Below are 22,180 nucleotides of genomic sequence, written 5' to 3' on the forward strand. Positions count from 1 at the left end.
CCTCCATGCCGTAATTCATTATATACCATGCAAGGAAGGAGCCTTTGGTTTTGTCCATCCTGCCTCTCAGACAAGCTCACCAGGTCCTGGAAAAAAGCACATGGAGGGGTGTAGGTGGCAGAAGGTGAGGAGGAATTGGCTGCTAGCTTTGGCATGTCCCTGAGGGTAGAAATCATCAAAACAGACCTTGCGTCAAGCCTAGTGAGTTGTACAGGTTAATAACCGTGCAAACACTTTCTGGACCAGTTGGCATTTCTGAGCAGTGTTTTAAAAGCAGCCTAAGACTGCCAGCGAGAATAGAATTTCAGTCATCAATGGGAACTTGGCATAAATCTGAAATCTGCAGTAATTGACTATTTAATATTCTTTTTATGGGAGAACGGCTTTACATAACTTTCGGTATTAACAACTAATGAGGCATGATTTGCTTTAGAACATGACTGTTCCCCTCATTTGGCCCATCCGTGTCGCTCATGAGTTTACTCATGTGTATTAAGAAGCACAGTCATGGATCGTTGTGACAGCATAAAACAATGCATTAACAATGCTGAACACAAGAGCAACTGGCACATTTTATTTTATTTCTTGGTTGAATAAACAAATGTCTATCCCATCCTTCCTCCCAAAGAAGTCCAGGGCAAGAACAACAACAAATAGCAGGAAAATGATACAGTGTGAAATAAAATAGAATACAAACAGTTGCATATCCTTGAAGCTAATAATTTGAAGGTTGCCAGGAACAGTCTCTTTCAGTCATCAAATGCCTGGGTGAACAGGGGTGTATTTAAATTCCTCCTGAATGTTAATAATGAGGAAGACAGGCACACCTCACAGGGAGGGCATTCCAGAGACAGGGAACCACCACCAAGAAGGCCCTGCACATCGTTTTTACAAACAAAGAGACTTAGGACAAATCAGGTCCCTTGAGGAGATGCCATTTGTACGGAAAAGGTTGTGGGTAGTAGTCTGAGGTGAGCCAGGAGGGAAATCAGCAGTCAGGACCGCAGAATGAACCAGGAGGCAGGAGCAAGGAGCAAGACAGAAGTTTATTCAGTTATTTTGTCTGAAGGGCAAGTGATAGCACATGAGAAAACCAAGACCAAAGGCCTGTTAAAGATGTCAAATGGAACGGGAAGCCATTTAAAACCCCTTCCTCCCCACGAGGTTCCAATGGATGGAATGGGCAGTCTGGATGGGCAGATCCAGTTCTACATATTTGCCAATCCAGAGAGGACAATGACAGCAGGATTTGCCACACTTTCCCTGCAGGGCTGGTGTGTGAGTCACTAGCCCTGCTACCCCTCAAATCCTTTCAAAGTGCCCCTCACCAGGAGAGATACTTGATGACAAAGGATGCAGGTGCCTGATAAAGAATGATAGAAACAGAGGGCTGATGACAGGCTGAGTAATTTTTCTTCACACCCAGCCTGAAAAAAAATATGTTTTCTGTGCAACTCTTGCATTGTGCTCAGCCTGTGTCTTAACAAACGTGTCCCCAATCTTCTGGTATTTCAGTGATTTCAGCTATCTCCCTGCTCCTTATTATCTCACCAAATCTGATTCATTTTCAACAGAAATTGCTGGACACCCTGAAACCAAATTGTGCCACGCATTGCAAGCTTGCAGAATGGTTTATACTAAGCCAAGGGCTTAACAAATCGTGTGTGTGTGTGTGTGTGTGTGTGTGTGTGTGTTTTACCTCCACTTCTGCGATTTTCACTTGTTACTGAACACACGGTACACGGCATATGATTTCAGAATGAGCACCCTGGGTATTAATTAGTCTGGGTTACTAAAGGGGTCACGGGAAAAGCCCAGTACATCAGTCTTCGCCTGCATTGATTTTTGCTTGCTGTCTAAACATCCGTGACCCTGTGTCACCAAAGACATGAAAGTCTGTCTCTTGAAGCTGGTTCTTTTTCTAAACACCAGGGGCTGATTTGAACAGGGACATTATTATTAGTAGTACAGTATTGCGACATCCAGCAAGGATGCAACATCTTCATTCAAATACATTGCTCTCTCCCCATCCCAACTGGATTGAATTCACACATTCAGCTACCATTAACCAAATGCCTGCCTTACAACATTGAAAGGGCTCTCACAAAGAAGATGGAGAAGACCTGTTCTCTCCTGGTGCGGAGAGCAGGACTAGAACCCAAGGGTCAAAATTAGGGGGGTGCGTTCAATAGCTGATCTCTGCCTGATACCCTGGAGAGCCACTTCAAATCACGGTCAGTCAAGGATCTGACTCAGATCACATTCACACGATATATTGAGGACACTATGATACAACTTAGTCAGCATCTTAAAAAGCAGAGACATCACCTTGCCAACAAAGGTCTGTATAGTTAAAGCTATGGTTTTCCCAGTAGTGATTTATGGAAGTGAGAGCTGGACCATAACGAAGGCTGATCGCCAAAGAATGGATGCTTTTGAATTATGGTGCTGGAGGAGACTCTTGAGAGTCCCATGGACTGCAAGAAGATCAAACTGGTCCATTCTTAAGGAAATCAGCCCTGAGTGCTCACTGGAAGGACAGATCCTGAAGTTGAGGCTCCAATACTTTGGCCACCTCATGGGAAGAGAAGACTCCCTGGAAAAGACCCTGATGTTGGGAAAGATGGAGGGCACAAGGAGAAGGGGACGACAGAGGACGAGATGGTTGGACAGTGTTCTCGAAGCTACCAGCATGAGTTTGACCAAACTGCGGGAGGCAGTGGAAGACAGGAGTGCCTGGCGTGCTCTGGTCCATGGGCTCACGAAGAGTCGGACACGACTAAACGACTAAACAACAACAACAACAACAATATGATTGGCTGTTGGAGCTGTCCAATCCGGCTACAGAAGGGAAGTTTGAACCAGCCTATCAGGTGTGACTGAGGGTGTGAATAAAGGATATATAGCCTGGGTCTGGGTGGGAAGGAGACCAGTTTGTTTTGTTGTTTCTTATAATGCTTTGTAGGGACTCAGGTGGCGCTGTGGGTTAAAGCCTCAGCGCCTAGGACTTGCCGATCGAAAGGTCGGCGGTTCGAATCCCTGCGGCGGGGTGTGCTCCCGCTGCTCGGTCCCAGCGCCTGCCAACCTAGCAGTTCGAAAGCACCTCCGGGTGCAAGTAGATAAATAGGGACTGCTTACCAGCGGGAAGGTAAACGGCGTTTCCGTGTGCGGCTCTGGCTCGCCAGAGCAGCGATGTCACGCTGGCCACGTGACCCGGAAGTGTCTCCGGACAGCGCTGGCCCCTGGCCTCTTGAGTGAGATGGGCGCACAACCCCAGAGTCTGGCAAGACTGGCCCGTACGGGCAGGGGTACCTTTACCTTTACCTTTATAATGCTTTGTAAAAGGTTCCCATTCTTCTTTAAAATCACAGTTGTCCTTTTCACATAATTTATTATTATCTAAATTATTATCCAAAATGTATGATATATTATTGGAATGGGACACCAAAGATGAAGAAATAAAGGAGGTTATGACAAGATGGGCAATGGATCTGGGATATAATATAGAGTATGATAAGTGGCGGAATTTATGGACTAGTGGAATGAAATTCACAGCATGTGTAACACTGAGGGAAAATTTAGAAAAGATGATGTATAGGTGGTACATTACCCCGGCAAAACTGGGGAAAATGTATAAAACAGGTAATAAGTTTTGCAGGAAGTGTAAAATTAAAGAGGGTAACTTTTTCCACATGTGGTGGACATGCGATGTAATGAAGAAATACTGGGAACATATTTATAATGAGTTAAAAAAAATATTCAAATATACATTCCCCAAAAGACCAGAGGCCTTCCTACTAGGAATAATTGGGGATGAAATTAAAAAAGAAGATAAAATACTATTTCAGTATGCCACAGCTGCCGCTAGATTATTAATTGCCCAAAATTGGAAAAGTCAAAGTACCCCAGAAATTAGAGATTGGCAAACAAAGTTATTTGAATTTGTAGAACTTGCAAAAATGACACAAAAAATTAGAAACCAAAAAAATACAAAGTTTATTAACGATTGGAACAAATTTATGACTTACACTGAAGGGAACTATAAGAACATAAAAACTACAGCAGGACTGATATAGATCTTACGATGTGTAAACCATTATAATTATTAACTGCAAGAGAAATAAATTACTCATATTAAGAAGCCTGAAACCGGGAGGGATGGAAGTCAATAGGTGTACAAAGGAACGATTTAAGTATCTAAAGATATAAAGAGACAAATGAGAAGACAAAGAATTGTAATGGGAAATGGTCGCTATTTTTCTGTTATGCTCAGAAATTTACTTAATTTTCTTTTTGTGTTTTTGGGGTTTTATGTAATGGTTGTAACTGTTTTTCGTTTTTCGTTTTTTTGTTTTTCTTTTTGGTTATTTAAGCGAAAATTAATAAAAAGAATTTGAAAAAATAAAAATAAAAATTTATGCATCAGTTTCGCCAGTTCCACATAGTCCATCAGTTTCCCTTGCCAGAGTTCTTTTGTCAGGATTTCTTCATTCTTCCATCCTTGTGCTATTAAGACTCTTGCTGCCGTTGTTGCATACATGAATATGTTCTTCACTTTCCTTGGCAGGTCTTTTCCTACAATCCCTAACAAAAATGCTTCAGGCTGACTCCCAGAATTCTTTGTGGGAAGCCAGGATTGTGTAAGGTGGGATAGGGCTTTAAATGTATCGTGTGGTTGGGACCTGAGGCAACTTCCTGTGTCCCTATCGTTTCCCAAGCCTTCAAAACAATGCCCCTCTTAATGTAATATGAAAGGACCTTGGAACTTTTGTACCCTGGCATCCTGTTGTGAGGTCAAAGGACCGCATGATAGATTTCAGCGCCTGAAGCTTCAGTCATGTGCTATTCTCCATAACTGCTTTTTCATCAAAGGAGGGGAGAAAAGGTTTTCCCCACAATGACCCATCATGGGGCTGATGCAAAGGGGGGAGAATGGGCCTGGCTTGATCCCGTGCCTTTCAGAGGAGCTCGTGCTCAGAAATCAGCAAGAGAAGTTTCTCGTGGCACGTAGGTAAAAAAACATCACCTGCACATGTCTGCACATCTCACCAGGGTCGCTGGAACACATTACATTGTTGGGTTGAAAAGTTGGCCACCCAAAATGCGTTGGTTCCTTCTTGAAATTTGCTATCCCTTTCAATCCAGATTTTGCGACTTTGAGCCTACTTTGGAATCTTTTCTTCAGGAAAAAGGTGTGAAAGCTTTCTGCATTTGCTGTTAATCTTGAATTGGATCCTGCCACTCATGTAAAAGAAAAGCAAAATTCTGAAACTATACTGAATCTGCCACCAGCCTAAAAAAGAAAATCTGAATTCTGCAGTCGGAATAAAATTATGCAAGCAATTTGCATAAGTGACTTCACTAGGTATACTTTATTCCACAATTTATTGCTATTTTGAATCATTTATTCTGCAGCTCTGTGGGTCAAATGCACCAATGCACAGAGGTCATTCTCCATGAAATGCCCTCCTTAGTTAGGGCTGCCATGCGGGTGTTCCTGGATTTCTTTGCGAATTTCCCCGGTTAAGGGAAATGAAAGCAGTATGAGTTAGCATAACTCAACCTTCATCAAGGCCTGCTGTGACAGATTTGCAAGGCACTGTAGGGACAAAATTGCTCAGATTCGGGCAGATGCCACAATCGGAATAAGTCCAGCGAAAGGGTCTAGGAAACTGTCTGTTCCATCCATACAGGATCGGTTTAGATCACTGCTGCCTGAGGATGTGGACAACCTTCTTGAAGAAGTAAAATATACTCAGAGTAGAGCCATCAGTTTCATGGAGTTTATTTCAGTTTCTAATAAAAACAGTCAGTCATCGGGCGTTAGTCTGTGTTCTGCCCAGGCAGTCCCAGGCTATATATCCTTTATTCACACCCTCAGTCATACCTGATAGGCTGGTTCAAACTTCCCTTCTGTAGCCGGATTGGACAGCTCCAACAGCCAATCATATTGTTGTTGTTGTTGTTGTTGTTGTTGTTGTTGCCTCGCGCAGTTTGGTCAAACTCATGCTGGTAGCTTCGAGAACACTGTCCAACCATCTCGTCCTCTGTCGTCCCCTTCTCCTTGTGCCCTCCATCTTTCCCACATCAGGGTCTTTTCCAGGGAGTCTTCTCTTCTCATGAGGTGGTCAAAGTATTGGAGCCTCAGCTTCACAATCTGTCCTTCCAGTGAGCACTCAGGGCTGATTTCCTTCAGAATGGATAGTTTGGATCTTCTTGCAGTCAAGAGTCTCCTCCAGCACCAGAATTCAAAAGCACTGATTCTTTGGCGATCAGCCTTCTTGATGGTCCAGCTCTCACTTCCATACATCACTACTGGGAAAACCATAGCTTTACTATACGGACCTTTGTTGATAAGGTGATGTCTCTGCTTTTTAAGATGCTGCCAATCATATTACTACACTCTAAAATCCTTCCTGCCTCTTGTTAGGATTTAAAGCTCCAGACATAACAAGAAGTACGGCCAACCTCCTGTGTATGTGACCCTTGCCCATCTTGGCTTCTTAAAATTAGCCAAATCCTTTAAACCTTTGGACGATACTGTGCTGACTTCACAGTACAGGAAATCCTGGAAACTGGTGTTAACAGAGAAGCTAACCGATAAGATAAAATTAGCAAAGGCCCTGAAATTGAAGGACACATTTTCAATAGATTGGCACCCTTTTATTAAGTGCACAGCAGCAGAGGAAAAGGCAGGTCCCCTTAAAAAAATTCTCTGGCTGGGATGATTGTATACTGCAATTAAATGTTGCCACACAACTGGCAGTACGATGTAGCGAGATTTGCCTCTTTGGGGGTGGGATCCTGCTATTTCATGGCTTTTCTTTTGCGGTTCTGTTAAAATCAGAAAAGAATACATATTTTAAAAACCTAGCCTTCTCTACGAAGGGGAAGTTCTGCATTCGTCGTCCACCTACTTTCACCTTTGGCATGTGGGCCCTGGAAGGGGATGAAGTGTTTGGGCTGAAGAAGAAGGTTTAAAGGTTACCTTAAAGTTGGATTTCTCAGGTAGCATATTGAGGATAGAGCAGGGAGGCCTGACAGCACTTGAGATAGATTTGTGCTGAGCCATGACAGGCAGAAGGTAGGCGTCTCTTTGCAAGCACTGAAGGGCCTGGAGCAGTCGATGTCTCTAATAGCATGCAGTCAGGCAGAGCTAAGACAGCAGGCTGTACAACTAACTGCGCCGTGTGAAGGTTTGAGGAGGACACTGATGGAGGCTGAGGTGCTTAAAAATAGGCTTCATTTGGGGGATGCATAAAGAGACCGTGCAGTTTGAAGGATGTCTTAGCTAGAAGCAGAGAGGCGAGCTCAGAGGTGCCTGCCTGCCTCCTCTTTTGCTGAGCATGCCCATTTCCTCTGCTTCTGGGTTCAGTCCATATCACCTCCCAGAGGGAAGGGGCACCAACTCCAGGGGAACCTGGGGGCCCGGGCACCCACATTTTTGTTGTTGTGGGTGTTCAGCCCAGAGGTGGAGCTAGCTGCTCTGGCACCTGGAGCAGCGCAAAAGCTGTGCACCTGGGGGAGGGGCAGGGTGAGCATCCCAGGGGGTGAGCTGCCTGTGGGGGTGCAGCAAGCTGCTAATGGGGGGTGGAACGAGCCACCCATGGTGGGCTGCTTCCTGGGCGGGGGGCAGGGAGCTGAGCCACTTTGCCAGCAGCCTTCCTCCCTTCCCTCTTCCTTTTGACAGCTTGGGGGAGGCTTACCCCTCCCCCCAGGAAGCAGCCCAGGAGTTGGGGGCAACTTCCAAGCCTCCCCCGAGCTGTCAAAATGAAGGAGGAAGGGGGGAAGGCCGCCGGCAAGATGGCGCAGCTCCGCCCCTTCCCCTGACAGCTCGGGGTAGGCTTGGGAGCCGTGGGCGGGTGGCACGCTGAATGTCACCCCCCTCAGTGATGACACCCGGGGCGGTCCGCCCCCACTGCCCCCTTCCTCATAGCCTTGTGCCACCACTGCCATCACCACTACTCCCGCCGTTGCTACCCCCACTCACTGCCATATGCCTCCTTACCTTCTAGAGGCTACAATGGGGCCCACCGAGATTGGAACTGAGGAAAGTCAGAGGGGTGGGGGGGTGGATTTTGTGTGGGAGGGTGGGGGGAGGGAGGAAAATGGGGAAAAAATTAAGGATGACATGTTTTTGGATAATATGTTTTGTTTAAATCTTTAATAAACAATTATTAAATATAAGAGATGTAGGGTGGGTTCCTTGAGGAAATTCAGTAATAGTTGCATTTACTAGGACGCGGGTGGTGCTGTGGGTAAAAGCCTCAGCGCCTAGGGCTTGCCGATCGAAAGGTCGGCGGTTCGAATCCCCGCGGCGGGGTGCGCTCTCGTTGCTCGGTCCCAGCGCCTGCCAACCTAGCAGTTCGAAAGCACCCTCGGGTGCAAGTAGATAAATAGGGACCGCTTTCTAGCGGGAAGGTAAACGGCGTTTCCATGTGCAGCTCTGGCTTGCCAGAGCAGCGATGTCACGCTGGCCACGTGACCCGGAAGTGTCTTCGGAAAGCGCTGGCCCCTGGCCTCTTGAGTGAGATGGGCGCACAACCCCAGAGTCTGGCAAGACTGGCCCGTACGGGCAGGGGTACCTTTACCTTTACCTTTAGATATAAGAATTAAGATATATTAAGAAAAAGTTTAATTGTGATAAAAGTGGGTACAGTGGTACCTCGAGTTACAGACGCTTCAGGTTACAGACTCCGCTAACCCAGAAATAGTACCTCAAGTTAAGAACTTAGCTTCAGGATGAGAACAGATGAGAACAGAAATTGCGCGGCGGCGGCAGCGGGAGGCCCCATTAGCTGAAGTGATACTTCGGGTTAAGAACAGTTTCAGGTTAAGAAAGGCCCTGCAGAACGAATTATGCTCTTAACCCGAGGTACCACTGTATTGGCAATAATATGAAATCGAAATATGGAATAGACAGGAGATTGGGTCTTTAGTGTGAAGACCAATTTATGTTTTATCGTTTGTTCAGAAAATTATGTGTCTATGGTTATTCCTGTGTGTAATTTGGTATTTGTGTTTTCTCTTTCTTCTTTTCTTGTTGTATCAATAAAATAAAATGAGAGAGAGGTGGGGTGGGGAGCGGAGAAGAGAGTGGGGAGAAATCCAAGAGCAAAGGAAGGAGGACGACTAGGGGGGAAATGGAAGCAACGTGAAGACGGGAGGCGGGTGAGAGGGAGGGATGAAGGGGGGTGAAGCCAAAGAAAGAAGGGGAAGGAGTGAGCCAAGGCAGGGAGCCTCTCAGTAGCCTCCCCCTCAGCTGGAGAGCGGTTGAGGGAGAGGCGGTAGGCAGTCACCTAGCGCCAGCCACTTTACGTCACGTCTCTGGACTGAACTAAAAAGTTTCATGAGCCCATTTTTTAAAAAAAGCCAACAACCCTCATATTTTTGTCATTTTGTCACCCCCTCACTGTTCTGCCCAGACACTGAGGTCCAGTGCCGAGGGCCTTCTGGCGGTTCCCTCACCATGAGAAACCAAGTTACAGTGAATCAGGCAGAGGGCCTTCTTGGTAGTGGCACCCGTCCTATGGAACACCCACCAGATGTCAAAGAGAAAAATAACTACCAAACTTTTAGAAGACATCTGAAGGCAGCCCTGTTTAGGGAAGCTTTTAATGTTTAATAGGTTATTGTATTTGAGTGTTCTGTTGGAAGCCGCCCACAGTGGCTGGGGAAACCCAGCCCGGTGGCGGAGTATAAATAATAAATTATGATGATGATGATGATGATGATGATGACACCCAGGAGGCCCACACCCCCTGCACCCCCTTTCCTACGCCCCTGCGCAAAAGGTGCCACTGGAATTTTAAAGTCCAAAGTCCACAACTGAGGTCTTTGAACCTTCAGCTACAGCTCTCATTTATCACTATATCCCCACACAGATTCCTAACGTTTGGTAGGCCTCTGGACATCAAAGCATAACAACAGCACCCTCCAGTTTACCAAGCAGAAAATCGCCGTAGCTTATACACCTTTCGGCTTGCGCGGCAACGAGAGATGGGTTTCAATCCTTGGGAGATAAATCTCTTAAGAGGATCAGAAAACTTAAGGGGTAATGGAAAGCTGGCATGGAAAATAAATGTGTCTGCTCTTCCACGAAAACAAAAGTTTAAATGCAATTATTGCCTTGCCACAGCCTAAATCCCCGACTCCAAGGCAGTGGGTCAAATCTGTTTTCCATTATCTGCTGCACATGTTGATGTTATATATTATAAGCCCTATCATTTAAGTGCTGGCACAGACAGATTGTAAGTTCCCTTTTCATTCTGGGGAATTCGCCTCCGCCTGTTTTCTGTGCCACCACAACCTAGAAAGCTTTAGGTTTCGATGGATTTCAAGAACGGGATAATTCACAAATCTCACTACAGGGGAGAGTGCTTTTGGAAAATGAGCTACACGGAAGCAGAGAGGCTGCGAGTTTCATTTCAATGTCAAAATAGGAGAGGTGTTTTGAGTCCATGATGTCTGAAGGAATTGCTTTAAATGTGCACATATTCCAACCATAAGATGTCTGACTTTTTCCACTTCACTAGACAAATAGCAGCTTTGCACAGGGATTTTATATGGGAAAACAAAAACAAGCAGTGGTTATTCTGTTATCAAAAAAATGCTCGTATTTTAAGACAAGTGTACACTATTTTATTATTTTATTTTATTTCTAGTAGCCAGCCTTTCTAACAAATATTCAGCTAAATTGTTGATGTTTTCAAATTTTCATTTGTGTCATTTTTATCCATTAAAAAGATGAACTATTATTCCTTCAGCCTGGGCAAATGCTGTATTTGAGATTTATGACATTTGGTAGTGTATCTTCACCATAAGGTTCCCGTGCAGGTTACCACAATCAGGTTAACCCTTCCCCATCCAGCTATGAATTTGATGAATCTGTTGCTGGTTCTCGTTTTTCCAATTTTAAATTCATTTCTCCACTTTTCCACATCAGTTTGTAATTATTATTGTCCCACCCCGGTCACTGAGTGGTGAGAGATTCCGGGGTTAAAACTCTTGCCCAGAGTTTGGCTTGCTTTGGAACAAAGATCAGCATTTGGGGATGTTGCTTTCACTAACGTATGTATTGTTTTGCACATTTCCCCCTATTATAAGTGTGTCCTTTTATACACACTTTCTCCTATTCTGTGCATTTTTACGTACACTTTGCCCTGTTGTATCCATTTTCGTACCCATTGCTTGGTTGGGCAACTGCATTGCAAAATTTGGAAAAAAAAATGACTTTCAAAGAATAATCTTTCTGGCTCACATTTGGTTCAAAAAGTGAAAATTAGGTGTTGTTGTTCTTTAGTCGTTTAGTTGTGTCTGACTTTTCATGACCCCATGGACCAGAGCACGCCAGGCACTTCTGTCTTCTACTGCCTCCTGCAGTTTGGTCAAACTCATGTTTGTAGCTTCGAGAACACTGTCCAACCATCTCGTCCTCTTTCGTCCCCTTCTCCTTGTGCCCTCCATCTTTCCCAACATCAGGGTCTTTTCCAGGGAGTCTTCTCTTCTCATGAGGTGGCCAAAGTATTGGAGCCTCAGCTTCACGATCTGTCCTTCCAGTGAGCACTCAGGGCTGATTTCCTTCAGAATGGAGAGGTTTGATCTTCTTGCAGTCCATGGGACTCTCAAGAGTCTCCTCCAGCACCATAATTCAAAAGCATCAATTCTTCGGTGATCAGCCTTCTTTATGGTCCAGCTTTCTTTATTAGGTAGTATCTTATTAAAATGCATGCAAAAGTTGAGTTTCTTTCCCATCCCTAGTAATCTCAACAGGGAAAAGAAAAAGAAGAAGAAGAAGAAGAAGAAGAAGAAGAAGAAGAAGAAGAAGAAGAAGAAGAAGAAGAGTTTGGATTTGATATCCCGCCTTTCACTCCCTTTAAGGAGTCTCAAAGCGGCTAACAATCTCCTTTCCCTTCCTCCCCCACAACAAACACTCTGTGAGGTGAGTGGGGCTGAGAGACTTCAAAGAAGTGTGACTGGCCCAAGGTCACCCAGCAGCTGCAGGTGGAGGAGCGGAGACGCGAACCCGGTTCACCAGATTAGGAGACTACTGCTCTTAACCACTACACCACACCGGCTACAGCACACACTACGATAGGTATTCCCTTTTGTACTTGCTGCCCTGGTAACATTGCTGGTAGGTTTTGAGGTGCCCTTGAAAGCATTTAACTTCGACTGGATTTGAATCTAAGCATGTATCTGGGGGGAAAAGGAGTAAAAAAATTGATAATCTATAATGAAGGGGTAAGATTATTTATGTTTACACCTACGGGCAGAGCCTACCATGCCTTGTGGGAGACAAATTATAAGCATAAATTGTCATATAGCAAACTGAGATGGATCCAAGAAGTTTAGAATTATTGCCAGCTTTTTTTAAAAGAAAACTTAAAAATATTGGGGCATAAATGGAAACCGAAGGGTATAAATAGCAGTATCCCAGTTAAGCTTATGGGATGGGATTGCTCCTTAAGCTAATATTTCAAGGTGTTCATAGGGTGGAGATGTCACATTGGCAAAAGACGGGCAGCGTGATCAATATTTGGCAAGCAATGCCAAAAACACGTTGAAGTAGATTGTGCAATAAATATGCACTTTTAAGTAATTCACGTGCAGAGAGACCGTAAATCAGACCAACACATCTTGTGAACCACCAGGGTAAATGAAGCCCAGCAGCCCCATCATGATTTAGCAGGTAATCCACAACCCACCATTTTTGAAGTCCCAGATGTGAGAAATACTAAATCAGTCCATTTCCTGGTAGGCTTTCATACGCAGGCAGTCAGTTCCATTCAGCTTAGCTTCAGGTTGTACAGGCCTGAATAAGCATAAGCTGCAGATCTTTGCTGAACTTTTTCCTTTTAGCTCTGGGGAGATGAGCAAACATTTTCATGAAGTTGCTCCAACGCACCTATCCCACCAATTCTGGCAACTCTTTCACAGCCTGGTTGAGAGTGGGAGCCCTCAGCTGCTGGCACGTGCCATTCTTTTTTCTCCACACTCCTCCAGAGTGAAGGCAAGAAGCACTATAATAATAATAATAATAATAATAATAATAATAATAATAATAATAATAATTATTTATTATTTGTACCTCACCCATCTGGCTGGGATTCCCCAGCCACTCTGGGCGGCTTCCACAAAGACCAAAATTCAGTAAGATGTCACACATTAAAAACTCTGGGTGGCTTCCAACAAAGATTAAAAATACATTAAAATGTCACACATTAAAAACTTCCCTGAACAGGGCTGCCTTAAGATGTCTTCTGAATGTCAGGTAGCTGTTTATCTCTTTGACATCTGATGGGAGGGTGTTCCACAGGGCGGACGCCACTACCGAGAAGGCCCTCTGCCTGGTTCCCTGTAGCTTTGCTTCTCATAGTGAGGGAACTGCCAGAAGGCCCTCGGCGCTGGACCTCAGCGTCCGGGCAGAACGATGGGGGTGGAGACGCTTCTTTAGGTATACTGGGCCGAGGCCATTTAGGGCTTTAAAGGTCAGCACCAACACTTTGAATTGTGCTCGGAAACGTACTGGGAGCCACTGTAGGTCTTTCAAGACCGGTGTTATATGATCTTGGGGGCCGCCCCCAGTCACCAGTCTAGCTGCCGCATTCTGGATTAGTTATAGTTTCCAGGTCACCTTCAAAGGTAGCCCCACGTAGAGTGCATAGCAGTAGTCCAAGCTGGAGATAACTAGAGCATGCACCACTCTGGCGAGACAGTCCTCTGATCCTCACTCTGATTTGGCTTCATGATGGTATCACATGACATCAGCAGTGATGGTCAAGGCTTCCTGCCCTCACCCTGGAGCTTTGTAAGGAGGGAAAGTTGTATCTGCCAACAACTGGAAGCACAGCCATCATAGTTCACACACACTGGTTGCATCCTTACCCATCAGATTGCCAAGATGCACTTTCTCAATTGTGTATGTTTTGAAAAGAATGGCGAACTTGCACGTGTGTCTACTGTTTGTCTCGGCACAAACATCAATATGATGCTTGGAAAAATCCATCATAGAGGCATACAATAGAATCAAACAGCTCAAACATTCAGGAAATTCCTCCTAATGTGTAGTCCAATCCATTGATTCAGGTCCTACACGGAGCAACAGGAGACAAATCTATAATGCTGCAATTACACCACCTTATCCAATGATCTGTGGGATGTATCATCACTGAAGCAGTCAAGTACAACATTTTTCTGATGCCTAGAGTGGACGCACAGGGGAATGTGGTTCCAGACAGGGAGGACTTCCTGTCATACCTCTTCTGGAACCTCCTCCCCTTGTGTATGACCAGGTAGATAGGTGTGACCCTAGCAGACCCTGTGAAAGGGCAAGCCACGCAGTCATCTTCCTCTTTTCCATTTTCTCCTTTTGGAGTCCTCTTCTGGCTCTTATCCAGCACATGGCTCATGCTTACAGAGGATGGAAACCACAAGGTAGAAAGTCTGAGGCACAGCTCAGACTTCTTTTCTCTGCAAATGTAACTGTAACCAGAAGATAAAGCCTGCCTTCAGATTACTGCTGTGAACTGAATGTAAGTAAACTTTCCTCTTACCTTTAAAGAAGACTGTTGTGTTATTATTATTTTAAGAGGGAAATAAAAGGGGAAACTTACCAGAACCAATCCAGACTGGATTGCTTAATTATTTTTTTTATATATTTTTTTATTGAATTTTCTATAACATCTCTGTTCATACCACATAACACATCACATATTTTAGCTTATTGAACTTCCCTCAACTCCTCTGACAATCATCCATAATTAATTTTCTATCCTCGCATTCCTTAATTGTAGTATCGCCTATCAATAAAATATTTTATACTCATTTACCTTCATGCAATATTCCTTATTTTTTTCACAAAGCTTCTTTAAAGCACACTAGCGTTGTGTGTTCCTCACATACAGTTTTCAAATATTCTCTGAATTTTCCCCAGTCCTCTAAAAACTTGTGGTCTCTTTGAAGTCTGATTTTCCCAGTTAATTTGTCCAGTTCTGCATAGTCTATTAATTTTGTTCTCCAATCTTCCAAAGTCGGTAATTCTTCTTGTTTCCATTTTTGGGCCAACAGTACTCTCACTGCTGTTATTGCGTACTGAAAAAGCTTACAGTCTCTCTTATTTATTTGATTTTTTGCTATTCCCAGTAAGAAGGCTTCTGGTTTCTTTACAAAGCTATATTTCAGCATTTTCTTTAACTCATTATATATCATTTCCCAGAACCCCTTCACTTTCTTACACTCCCACCACATATGAATAAATGTACCCTCTTTCTCTTTACATTTCCAACATTTGTTACTAGTTTTGTACATTTTTGCCAATTTAACTGGTGTCATATATCATCTATAAACCATTTTCATCACATTTTCTTTTAACGTAATGCATGCTGTAAACTTTAAATTTTCGTTCCATATTTTTTGCCAATCTTCCAAATCTATGTTACATCCTAAATCTCTGGCCCAGTAAATCATTACCGCTTTGACTTCCTCATCCATCGTGTGCCATTCCAGTAAGATTTTGTACATTTTTGAAAGTATCTTACAATCATTGTTAACAATTTCTGTTTGAAATTTTGAATCTTTTTCTTTATACCCTTTTCCTTTCACCTCTTTTTTAAAGATATCACTTATCTGATGATAGTGCAGCCAATCATATACATATTCTTTTACTTGCTCATATGGTTTCAATCTCCATTTCCCTCCTTCTTTCACCACCAAGTCTCCATAAGTGATCCAATCACTCCTCATATAGATTTTCTTGACTCCCATGGCTTCTAATGGGGATAACCAATGTGGTACCCCCATTTCTAAAATGTTTTTATATCTGTCCCATACTTCAATTAACGATTTCTGGAAAATATGATTCTCAAACGATTTATGACCTTTTTTCTTCTCTTGCCATAAATACGCGTGCCACCCGAATCTGTTATCAAATCCTTCTAGGTCCAATAATTTTGTATTCTTAAGTTTTATCCATTCTTTTAACCAGCAAAGACATGATGCCTCATAGTATAACTTCAAATCTGGCAGGGCAAAGTCTCCTCTTTCTTTTGCATCTGTTAATAATTTATATTTAATTCTCGGATTTTTGCCCTGCCAGATATATCTTAAAATTATTCTTTGCCATTCCTTAAAAATCGTTACTCCTTTTAGTATTGGGATCATCTGAAATAAGAATAACATCTTAGGTAGCACCGACATCTTAATCATTGAAATTCTACCCCAAAAGGATAGTTTCAACCTTCCCCATACCTCCAGATCTTTCTTAATTTCATTCCACACCGGGACATAATTGTTTTGAAATAGCTCAATATTCTTTGGAGTTAACCATATTCCCATATGGGACGCAGGTGGCGCTGTGGGTTAAAGCCTCAGTGCCTAGGACTTGCCGATCGAAAGGTCGGCGGTTCGAATCCCTGCGGCGGGGTGCGCTCCCGCTGCTCGGTCCCAGCGCCTGCCAACCTAGCAGTTCGAAAGCACCTCCGGGTGCAAGTAGATAAATAGGGACCGCTTACCAGCGGGAAGGTAAACGGCGTTTCCGTGTGCGGCTCTGGCTCGCCAGAGCAGCGATGTCACGCTGGCCACATGACCCGGAAGTGTCTCCGGACAGCGCTGGCCCCTGGCCTCTTGAGTGAGATGGGCGCACAACCCCAGAGTCTGTCAAGACTGGCCCGTACGGGCAGGGGTACCTTTACCTTTACCTTTTATATTCCCATATATTTAACCTTTTTCACAATTTCAATACCTATCTGTTGTTGCAGCACTTCCATCATTGGTTGATCCATGTTTTTAGTCATAATTTTAGTTTTTCCCCTATTTAGTATAAAACCTGCCACTTCGCTTAATTTAAATGATTCTAATGAATCCATCAAAGGGTCATGTGGGTTAAACCACAGAGCCTAGGACTTGCCGATCAGAAGGTTGGTGGTTTGAATCCCCACGACGGGGTGAGCTCCTGCTGCTCGGTCCCTGCTCCTGCCAACCTAGCAGTTCGAAAGCACATCAAAGTGCAAGTAGAAGAATAGGTACCTCTCCGGTGGGAAGGTAAATGGCATTTCTGAGCGCTGCTCTGGTTCGCCAGAAGTGGCTTGGTCATGCTGTCCACATGACCCGGAAGCTGTATGCCGGCTCCCTTGGCCAGTAAAGTGAGATGAGCGCCGCAACCCCAGAGTCGGCCATGTCTGGACCTAATGGTCAGGGGTCCCTTTACTTTTTACCTTTACCTAATGAATCCATCAATGTGCTCTGCTGCTTGCTCACTAGCGTGAGTGAGGAGGGATAATATTTAATCGATATATCCTCTCCTACCTCCCTCAGCAATTCCACATGATCAAGAAAGTAGTTTCTGCACTTGTTGTAGAGGGAAGTGAGGGGTAGACAGGGCTCATCAACCTGGGTAGGTAGCCCACCTAGGAGAAGGAAAACTCTGATCCGCTGCCTTGAAGCATATCTATGGGAGAAGAAAGGGCTAAGGAGTAAACCCTACACAAATCCAGAGCAGGGTCCCTAAGGCAGTTAAATGATGCCTTGTACACTTTCTTCTGCAGCTCCTGCAGCTAAGCTGGTGCCAGACACATTGCTCTGCTTTCCTTTGGACCACATGAGTGAGGATGAGAGTGGCGTATTGTCGTCTTGGCAGCCCAGGACCTCCGAACACACTGCCCAGGCTTGAGCACAGCGGAGGTCACGTCAATGTTGCAAACACAATGGTTTGACCATCGGACCAGTGGTGGCACACTTCAATGTCTCTCAAGACAGACGGATGCAAAAAACAACACTGCTGTAATGCTAGCAGCACTAAGGACAGCTTGGGTATTGGGATGTGATTAAATCAAACATATGTTCTTGTGATCAACACCCCCCCCCCTTGACAATATACTGGATGCAGTTACTTCTTGATGTAGTCCTGAAATTCTAAGGCTAAGATTAGAAAATAGTTTATGTTTCTCGAACAGGTCCCGTTCACACCCACCTCAAGCTACTTATTACGTTACATTTTTGGACTCTAAGGGCATTTTCATAAGGCATGAATAATGCCTGTTGTTAAGAGGCGTTAGAACTAAGGAAGGCCCAGAATGCAGCTGAGAGTACTCAAAGCAGTAGGCGTACCTGAAGTAGCATTTTGAATCTCAGCCTCTGAATACATTCTTGCCAGTTGTGATTCTTACATGGCTACTACTTGGTCATGATCTACGGCCTGTTATGCAGCTGCATGAAGATGTTTCAATCCGTGCAGGAGGAACCATGACATTGGTTATTTGGGCAATTATACCCCATGAAATCAGAGCAATATGTTTCTGGTTTACAGGCTTCCTTGTACAATTAATTACCAGGACGCATTGGGTTGGATCCAGAGATCCACAACTGGAAGGTTTTCACATCTTCTTCTTCTCTGGCGATCGCTCGTAGCCGAGTAAGATTGTCTTTCATAAACACGGTTTCAACAATGAGTCCGTAAGTGACTGTGGAGGCCAATTCTGGATCCACACGTCCTTCCACAGTGGGGACATTGGTTTCCGGGTGGGAGTTGATCACGGCGTGGATTTGCCAAGCGTGCCTTCCTCCTAGCAAGTTTCTCCCTTGCGTCCTGAGTTCGAGTGTCTTCAAAGCCCAGGACACATTTGGTAAAGGCTGTTCTCCAACTGGAGTGCTAGCAGGCCAGTGTTTCCAAATTGTGGTGTTTATACTACATTTCCCCCCCAATTATGGTGTTTAAACTACATTTTAAAAAATGTTATAGCTTAATCAGCCAAGATATAAGCAAGCCTTTTGCCCATGTATACAACCCTTCTGCTCCTCCATCACAGTGTAGCTTCATTCAACCAAGATGTTTCTACTTAACAGTCATTTTGCATTTTGTCAGAAATGCTTTCCAGAACAAGCCAGGATCTTTACACCAGCTCTATTTGCCCATGGCTTGGGCTTTAGCTTGCGTTGTGAGAAGGATGGGAGGCAAGGACACCAGACAAACCAACCCCCTGTTTTTCCTCTTAACTTCACCACTGCCATCTCTTAGTTTTTCTCTGGCTGCCTCCACTAAACAACCCTTAAACAATCTGGATTTCAACTGGCCCAGCCTACTCCCAATACTAGGTAGAGTAGTACAGCACGTAGGTGTGGAGTGAATAAAACAGCTTCCGATGAATTCCATCCCTCCACGCCCCCCCAACAAAAATAAGCTTTTACTGAAGGATTTAATAAGATAACATTTTTTTGATACAATAGTTTTAGGAACAGAATTGGACAAAATGACAGGAAGGATTTGAAACCTGCGGGACCAGAGATTTACAGAAGATTGGAAGAAGTATATGAATTATTTGAAGAGCAACTGTAATCAACAAATTACGCTAGTAGGAACTACAAGAGGTTTTGTAAGGAGAAATATATGAAGTGTTACAAAGTAGAAAAAGATAGAGATATTGGTTATGAGATTGAAATGTAATAGGGAAAATAAGAAATGCATACTAAGAGATTAGATTGGGAGATTTTCAGACAGGACTGATGGAAGTAAAAAAAACTGAATAAGATGTAAAAGTATGTTTAATTACTGTTGAAAATGATATGTAAAAAAACTAATAAAATTATTTATACACACACACACACACACACACACAAGTTTTAGGAAGGGAAGTCAATTTTACAGTTTGAGTAATTACTCATAAGATTGAATTGAAAAACTAAACAGTGAAAAATGCATTCAGCTATACCCCTTCTATGCTGCGGCCTTAACCAAGCCAATTATCAATTTCCATCCATCAGTTCAGCTTCTGGGTCCATGGTCCTCTCCTGGTTTCTTCCTCCTGCAGTGTCCAGCAATTCTCTAACACTTCCCAGTATTTCTGTGCTTTTAAAGTATGTCAGCACCTTTCCTCTCTGGCAGATTTCCAACTCCAAGACTTCACATTTCTGACTATACAACCTTGTCATTAGGCACTTACTTACTAGCTTAAACAATCTCCATCCCAAACTTTAGCCAGTCAGGAAAAGGATAGAGTTAGGTTTTTATTGCTCCTTAAGAGTCAGGTTCCTAGGATGAACCTTTGACCTTCTTCTGAACTACTTCCTGAGCAAAGCATACCCTTCTGCCTTGAAGCTTCCGGTATACTTGAGCCTTCTGCTCCCCAAAACCAGCCATTTTACAAACAAAACCTTGACACAAAATGCCCTAAAGTCTATTCTTTCACACAAGGATCTTGCACTTAATCAGGAAAATCCCTTCCTGAAAAAGAAGACCTCCTTTGAAGTCAACCCTGAAAGCTTTATTTGGGGGCAGGTGTAATATTTGTGCACACAACTATCACACAATAGGAAGGAGAAAGAAAAATGGCTTACCTTCCAAAGTATTCCTGAAGCTGAAATTGGCCATTTTGTCCATGGTCCCAGCTTCATATTGAGTCAGGCTTAAGCAGAACTCGACATCTTCTGAAGATGGAAGCCTGGGAGTTCTCCCTTTGTCATGGTTCCCAGGATTTCGAAGCACAGGACCTTCGTTGGTGCCGTTGCAGAGCTCTTGGCGGCTGTTGTACTCTTCTGAATGGCTGCAAATCACCTGTGAGACACACATATAGTATTGCAAAGGTTGCTTTTAGAAGTTCTGGTGCCCTATTTCAGTTAAGGAGATTTGTGCGTGTAATCAAAGCTACCCTAACATTATATACTGGATCTGTGGGCCAAAAAAATCAGATCCAGACCAAATTATGAATGCTATCCATTTGCACCAAATTTATTCAATTTGTAACCCAACTTTTGAAGGCATTCTGACTGGCGAATAGTGTAGGACAGGAACAGTATAGGAATTATGCCCTGCGTACAACAGTGTACACTATCATGCAAGTGAGTACACTCTCTTAAATGCATATTATGGGAACTGTAGGCTGCAGATTACCAGGCATCATTGATTCAGAGGACATTTGGAGTATAATCCATACTTGCAAGGAGACAGGGGGAGAGACTGGAGGAGAAAAAAGAATTAAGTGCATAAATGATAGCCATTTCCACATATCTAAATGACTGTGACATGGAAGATGGAGCAAGTTTGTTTTCTCCTGCTCTGCAGGGTAGGACTCGAACAAATGGCTTCAAGTTACAAGAAAGGAGATTCCAGTTAAAGATCAGGAAGGACTTTCTGATGGTTAGAAGTCAGAGCTGTTTGGCAGTAGAATCGACTCCCTCGGAAAGTGGTGGGCTCTCCTTCATTGGAGGTTTTTAAGGGGAGGTTGGATGGCCATATGTCATGGATGCTTTAGCGGAGATCCCTGCATTGCAGGGCTTGGACTGGATGACCTTTGGAGGTCCCTTCCAACTCTATGATTCTATGCACTGGGCTAGACCTGTGGCCAACATAATTCAATTCCCCTTATCTGTCGTTGACCATCACCAGATGCTTCCACCGACATGCAAGAACCTCAGGACAGGCAGATGTGAGATAATCTACTCTTTTAAAATCTCACCATAATCCATATTCAGTCAGAGGTTTTAGCTCTGAAGCAGGAGAATTCTTAATTCCTTCCCAAAGTGCATCATTACACGGCTTGGTTCTGGACAAATACATTTGTGTCCCTGCCCCCCGCCTCCTCTCGCCAATATGGATCACCAATCCCTGTTGGAATTTGACAGCGTTGTTAGCTTTTGTTTCACCATGGAAACACATTCTGCTGTTTCATTACACATGAAGCAAAAGGGCTTTTCCTTCGATCAGATTTGAAATCTGCGACTTTTTCGACCACGACAAGGATCCAACTGTCCTAACTTCCTGCCGCGACACACTTTCGTATCTTGTGGAATTTTGTGAAAGAAGTCATTCTTAAAATACCTGCTCTTCACAAGGCGGGTTAGTTCATGTCCTGGTATGATCACCTCTTTGAAATTCTGTTTTATTCACCCGTAACAAAGGAGACACCCAAAACTGAATGAACAAATGAGCAATGGATCAGATGCCATCTCACACGTTAACTCAGAAATGGAGGGGGCTGGGCTGGGCACATCTGAACAACAGACAGGTGCAAAAAAATCATGACCCACTGGATATAAACCTAAATGTCCCTAATTGTATCCTACATTAAATCTCAGAACTGAACAAGTGTGAATCGAGCTTAACAGAGCCGATTTCTTTCACACATGGCATCTACTTATCCATGATTGTGCAATGGGGCAGTTGAGAGGTGGAACAGTTACTCCCCTTAGG

At 43.9% G+C, this 22,180-nt stretch overlaps 1 protein-coding gene and 1 long non-coding RNA gene across 2 annotated transcripts in view; both read right to left on the reverse strand.

Moving 5' to 3' along the window:
* LOC310844026 overlaps nt 1–22,180 on the reverse strand; it is a 69,708-nt gene that overhangs the window by 28,502 nt on the left and 19,026 nt on the right. The gene's annotated exons all lie outside the window — the stretch shown is intronic.
* The window catches only part of TYR (tyrosinase), a 54,485-nt gene that overhangs the window by 17,479 nt on the left and 14,826 nt on the right, over nt 1–22,180 (reverse strand). The window contains exon 2 of the mRNA XM_083736851.1: nt 20,329–20,545. Coding sequence (XP_083592977.1) covers nt 20,329–20,545 — 217 coding nt within the window. The remainder of the gene's footprint in view (nt 1–20,328; nt 20,546–22,180) is intronic.

The sequence above is a fragment of the Podarcis gaigeae genome (genome assembly GCF_964106915.1).
Source record: "Podarcis gaigeae genome assembly, chromosome: 4".
In the NCBI taxonomy this organism is placed as follows: Eukaryota; Metazoa; Chordata; class Lepidosauria; order Squamata; family Lacertidae; genus Podarcis; species Podarcis gaigeae.